Source organism: Otolemur garnettii, unplaced genomic scaffold, assembly GCF_000181295.1.
Source record: "Otolemur garnettii isolate 467f Iridium unplaced genomic scaffold, OtoGar3 scaffold00080, whole genome shotgun sequence".
Lineage (NCBI taxonomy): Eukaryota > Metazoa > Chordata > Mammalia > Primates > Galagidae > Otolemur > Otolemur garnettii.
In genome coordinates this window covers 3812777-3817467 of record NW_003852475.1, presented here as the reverse complement: position 1 = coordinate 3817467, position 4691 = coordinate 3812777, and the positions used below count along the sequence as shown (strand labels likewise).

At 41.8% G+C, this 4691-nt stretch overlaps 1 protein-coding gene across 4 annotated transcripts in view; it reads right to left on the bottom strand.

Annotated features, from left to right (window-relative positions):
- Positions 1-4691, bottom strand: part of R3HDM1 (R3H domain containing 1) — a 153186-nt gene that overhangs the window by 14105 nt on the left and 134390 nt on the right. For all 4 annotated transcript variants that reach the window (XM_023515842.1, XM_023515843.1, XM_023515844.1 and 1 more), the window contains one exon: positions 2680-2824. In XM_023515842.1, the coding sequence (XP_023371610.1) occupies positions 2680-2824 (145 nt within the window). The remainder of the gene's footprint in view (positions 1-2679; positions 2825-4691) is intronic.

Sequence of the window (4691 nt, the reverse complement as noted above, 5' to 3'; positions counted from 1 at the left end):
AACTCCTGGGCTCAAGCGAGTCTCCTGCCTCAGCCTCCCAAGTAGCTGGGACCACAGGCGCCTGCCACAACGCCTGGCCTTTTTTTTTTTTTTTTTTGCAGTTTTTGGCTGGGGCTGGGTTTGAACCCACTACCTCTGGCATATGGAGCCAGCATACTACTCCTTTGAGCCATAGGCGCTGCCCCAGGCAGTCATTAATTTTTAATAGCAAGAGACCTGTGGCATTTCTTGTCCAAGTAAGTAGATCTTTTTCTTCCCCTTTTAAGCCTTTAATAGAGGAGTTTTGCTATTTGCCTTAAGACAGGAATCTAAATATAGTAAAACTCTGCTCTACCCAAGAATCCTCACAACTCTTTGTGGGTGGCATGGACTGTTATTCAATCTACAGCCTCTCTCCAATCTAACAGAGGTTGCAAATTCCAAAAGACAATTCAAACTCCAAGTACTTGAGAGAAGTGAGATCTGAGCTTTTTCTGAGAAGTTTTATGTTCTCTGACAGTCAATAACTTTAATACAATTATAGCATATTGCCTTGCTTCAGGTGCATTCTCACTATTAGTAAATCAGTATATGTTTACAATTTTTACATATTGTAAAAAATCACTCTGTTGCCTAAAATTATTTCCCTCTACACTCTAGCATAATTTTTCCTAAGATTGTTGGGAAGATTTTACTTAAATTACTGAAGGACGGTCCAGGAGTACTGGCATTTGGCTTTAATAAAATTTTTTTTTTACACTTGGTAGAGTGCAGTGGTTATCATAGCTAACAGTAACCTCAAACTCCTGGGCTCAAGTGATTCTCTTGCCATACGTCCCCCCACCCACCACCAGTAGGTGGGACTACAGGCGCCTGCCCCAATGCCCAGCTACTTTTTAGAGATGAGGTCTTGCTCTGGCTCAGGCTGGTCTGGAACCTGTGAACTCAGGCAATCCACTTGCCTTGGCCTCCCAAGTGCTAGGATTATAGGTGTGAGCTACCACACCTGGCTTGAATAAATTTTTGAATAAATTCGACATTTGATATATATTACTCTAAAATAGGAATTAAAATATAGAATTAATATAGAGCACTATGTATTGCTACTATGGAGGAATAAATTCTAAGGATAAGTTATAGCCATTAAGATCTATCAGGTAGGAGTAGTGGCTCACATCTGTAATCCTAGCACTCTGGGAGGGTTAGATGGGAGAGTCTCTCTCTCTTTTTTTCCAATATAAGTTTCCTTTTATTTTGAAATTGAAACAGCAAAATTAAGTAGTTTGTGGCCGAAATACTGTCAAGGGAAAGAAAACTAGAGTGGCCCATTCATCTATCAAAAATGAAAACAAAAACACAGACAAACTCTGGAAGTCTGAGCCAGCTGCCCCACTTCCCCCACCAAAGTAAAGAACAGTTAAAGGAGGGAGGAAGAGTACAATCAAAAATTAGGGTCATGATGGCTGGCAGAGATCCAGTAAAATACAATTTTCAAAGTTACTGCAATTACAGAAGGAGCAGTTATTTTTTGTTTTTTGCTTTTTTTGAGACAGAGAGTCTTACTTTGTCACCCTTGGTAGAGTGCCATGATGTCACAGCTCGCAGCAACCTCCAGCTTTTGGGCTTAGGAGATTTTCTTGCCTCAGCCTCCAGGGTAGCTGGGGACTACAGGCGCCCACCACAATGCCTGGCTATTTTTTTGTTGCAGTTTGGCTGGGGCCAGGTTTGAACCTGCCACCCTTGGTATAATGGTCCAGTATCCTACTCATTGAGCCACAGGTGCCCCCAGGAGCAGTTATTTTTTTTAAATAGTCACAAACAGAAGCCCTCCAGCCCTTCCTGATTTACATTCGTAAAAATAAATGTTTCCCTCTCCTGAATAAGTGATGTCTTAGAACTGCACATCATGGGAGAGTCTCTTAAGCTCAGGAGTTCTAGATCAGCCTAAGCAAGAGAGAAAGACCCATCTCTACTAAAATTAGAAAAATTAGCTGAATGTTATGGTGGACACCAGTAGCCTCAGCTACTCAAGAGGCTAAGTTAGGAAGATCCCTTAAGTCCAGGAACTTGAGGTTTCTGTGAGCTAGGATGACACCATGGCATTCTAGCCTGGGCAAAAGAGTGGGACTCTATCTCAAAAACAAACAAATAAACAAACTAAAATAATTCTATCAGGCCAGGCGCAATGGCTCAAGCCTGTAATCCCAGCACTCTGGGAGGCAGAGAGGGGTAGATTACTTGAGTTTGTAACCAGCCTCAGCAAGAGCGAGACCTAGTCTTTACTAAAACAAACAAACAACAACAACAAAAAAGAAAAACTAGCCAGATATTGTGGAGGGTGCCTGTAGTACCAGCTACTTGGGAGGCTGATTCAAGAGCCCAGGAGTTTAAAGTTGCTGTACTTTAACAACAGAGATGCCACGGCACTCTACCCAGGGCAACAAATAGAGACTCTGTGTTAACAAACAAACAACTACCATGTAATTATTGAGTATAAGCAATTACTGAATAATTAAGTAATTATTAGTGATAAAACAGTAAGGTTAACAAAGTATATGGCAAAAGATAAATATGCCTGAGTAGATGGGAAAATGCAACTCTGGAAAGCTGAAAGGTAGCATTATCAAGATAAATTACCAAGTGATTGGAAACAAATGTTTTAAAATTTCTAGATCTGTGACTAGTTTGATGTACACTTACCTTGCCCAGGGACAAAAGACCTAGAAAATTGGGGCATGATGGAAAGCTGTGGTCCAGACGGACGTCCAGTTTTCAGGGTAGACAGTTGAACTGGTGCCGGTGACTGAGCTGGTGAGATAATGGGGCTACTGAGTTGAGGGTTATGCTGCAATTACAATACATCAAGAAAACAGGTCAGTATTTTGCGCAAGCTTTTGGCAAATTTCTTGTTAGACAAAAATTGTTATTCTTTCCAATTACAATATGTACTTGCTAGAAAAAAATCCAAATATTATAGAATAGAAATATATAATCTTCAACTCCCAAAGATAGACACTGGCTTGGTGCCTGTAGCTCAGCAGTTAGGGCGCCGGCCATATACACCGAGGTTGGCAGGTTTGAACCCTGGCCCAGGCCTGCCAAACAACAATGACAACTACAACAGAAAAATAGCCAGGCATTGTGCTGGGCGCCTGTAGTCCCAGCTACTAGGGAGGCTGAGGCAAGAATCACTTAAGCCCAAGAGTTGGAGGTTGCTGTGAGCTGTGATGCCATGGCACTCTACCGAGGGCAACAATGTGAGACACTATCTCAAAAAATAAAACAAAACAACAAAAAACAACCCCCCCAAAAAAACAAAAACAAAGATAAACACTAGCAACAGATTGTTTCTGTGCATATGAATTCACACATCCAGTTTTTTTTTTTTGGTTTTTTTTTTTGAGACAGAGCCTCAAGCTGTCCCCCTGGGTAGAGTGCCATGGCATTACAGCTCACAGCAACCTCCAACTCCTGGGCTCAAGCGAGTCTCCTGCCTCCGCCTCCCAAGTAGCTGGGACCACAGGCGCCCGCCACAACGCCCGGCTATTTTTTGGTTGCAGCCGTCATTGTTGTTTGGCGGGTCCGGGCTGGGGATTCGAACCCGCCACCTTAGGTGTACTTGGCTGGCGCCTTAGCCGGTTGAGCTATAGGTGCCGAGCCCACACATCCAGTTTTTATAAAAATGAGAACAGAATATACACCCTATTTTTGAAACTTGCTTTTGTATATTGGCAATGATTTTTTTTTTTTTTGAGACAGAGTCTTACTATGTCGCCCTCAGTAGAGTGCCATAGCATCACAGCTCACAGAAACCTCAAACTCTTGGGCTTAAGCAATCCTCTTGCCTCAGCTTCCCAAGTAGCTGGTACTACAGGCGCCTGCCATAAGGCCCGGCTATTATTTTTGTTGCAGTTGTTTAGCAGGCCCTAGCCAGGTTTGAACCTGCCTGCCTCAGTGTGTATGGCTGGTGCCGTAACCATTGAGCTACAGGCACCGAGCCATTGTTCGCAATGATACTGTTGATGACTTTTGTGATAGAGAATATATACATCTATGTCATTCTTTTTTTATATATTAAATGTTTAACATTTTAAAATAATTTCATCCTTAGCGAATAGCTACAAAGATAGTTAGAATTTCCAGATTTCCCAAATGATGTTAACATTTCATCATATTTGTTCTCTCTCTCTTTATAATATATATAATTGTTTTTCTTAACTATTTGAAGGTGAGTTGCAAATGGTACTTATATACCCCAAAATAATTAAGGTCTATTCTAAAAACAAGAACATTTTCTTGTATATCTACTGTAAAATAAATAAAACCAGGAAATCAACAAAATAATATTATCTAACTATAATACTATTTTCTAAGTGTTTCACTAATGTCCATCATAGTAAAAGAGAAGAAAAGCTTTCCTCTTCAACTCAAGAATCCAGCCTACAATCAAGAACTGCATTTTAGGATCAGCACCTGTAGCTCAGGGGTTAGGGTGCCGGCTACATACACTGGGGCTGGAGGGTTTGAATCTGGCCTGGGCCTGCTAAACAACGATAACAAATGTAACAAGAACAAAAATAGGCTCGGCGCCTATAGCTCAACCAGCTAAGGCTCCAGCCACATACACCTAAGGTGGCGGGTTCGAATCCCCAGCCTGGACCCGCCAAAAACAACAATGATGGCTGCAACCAAAAAATAGCCGGGCGTTGTGG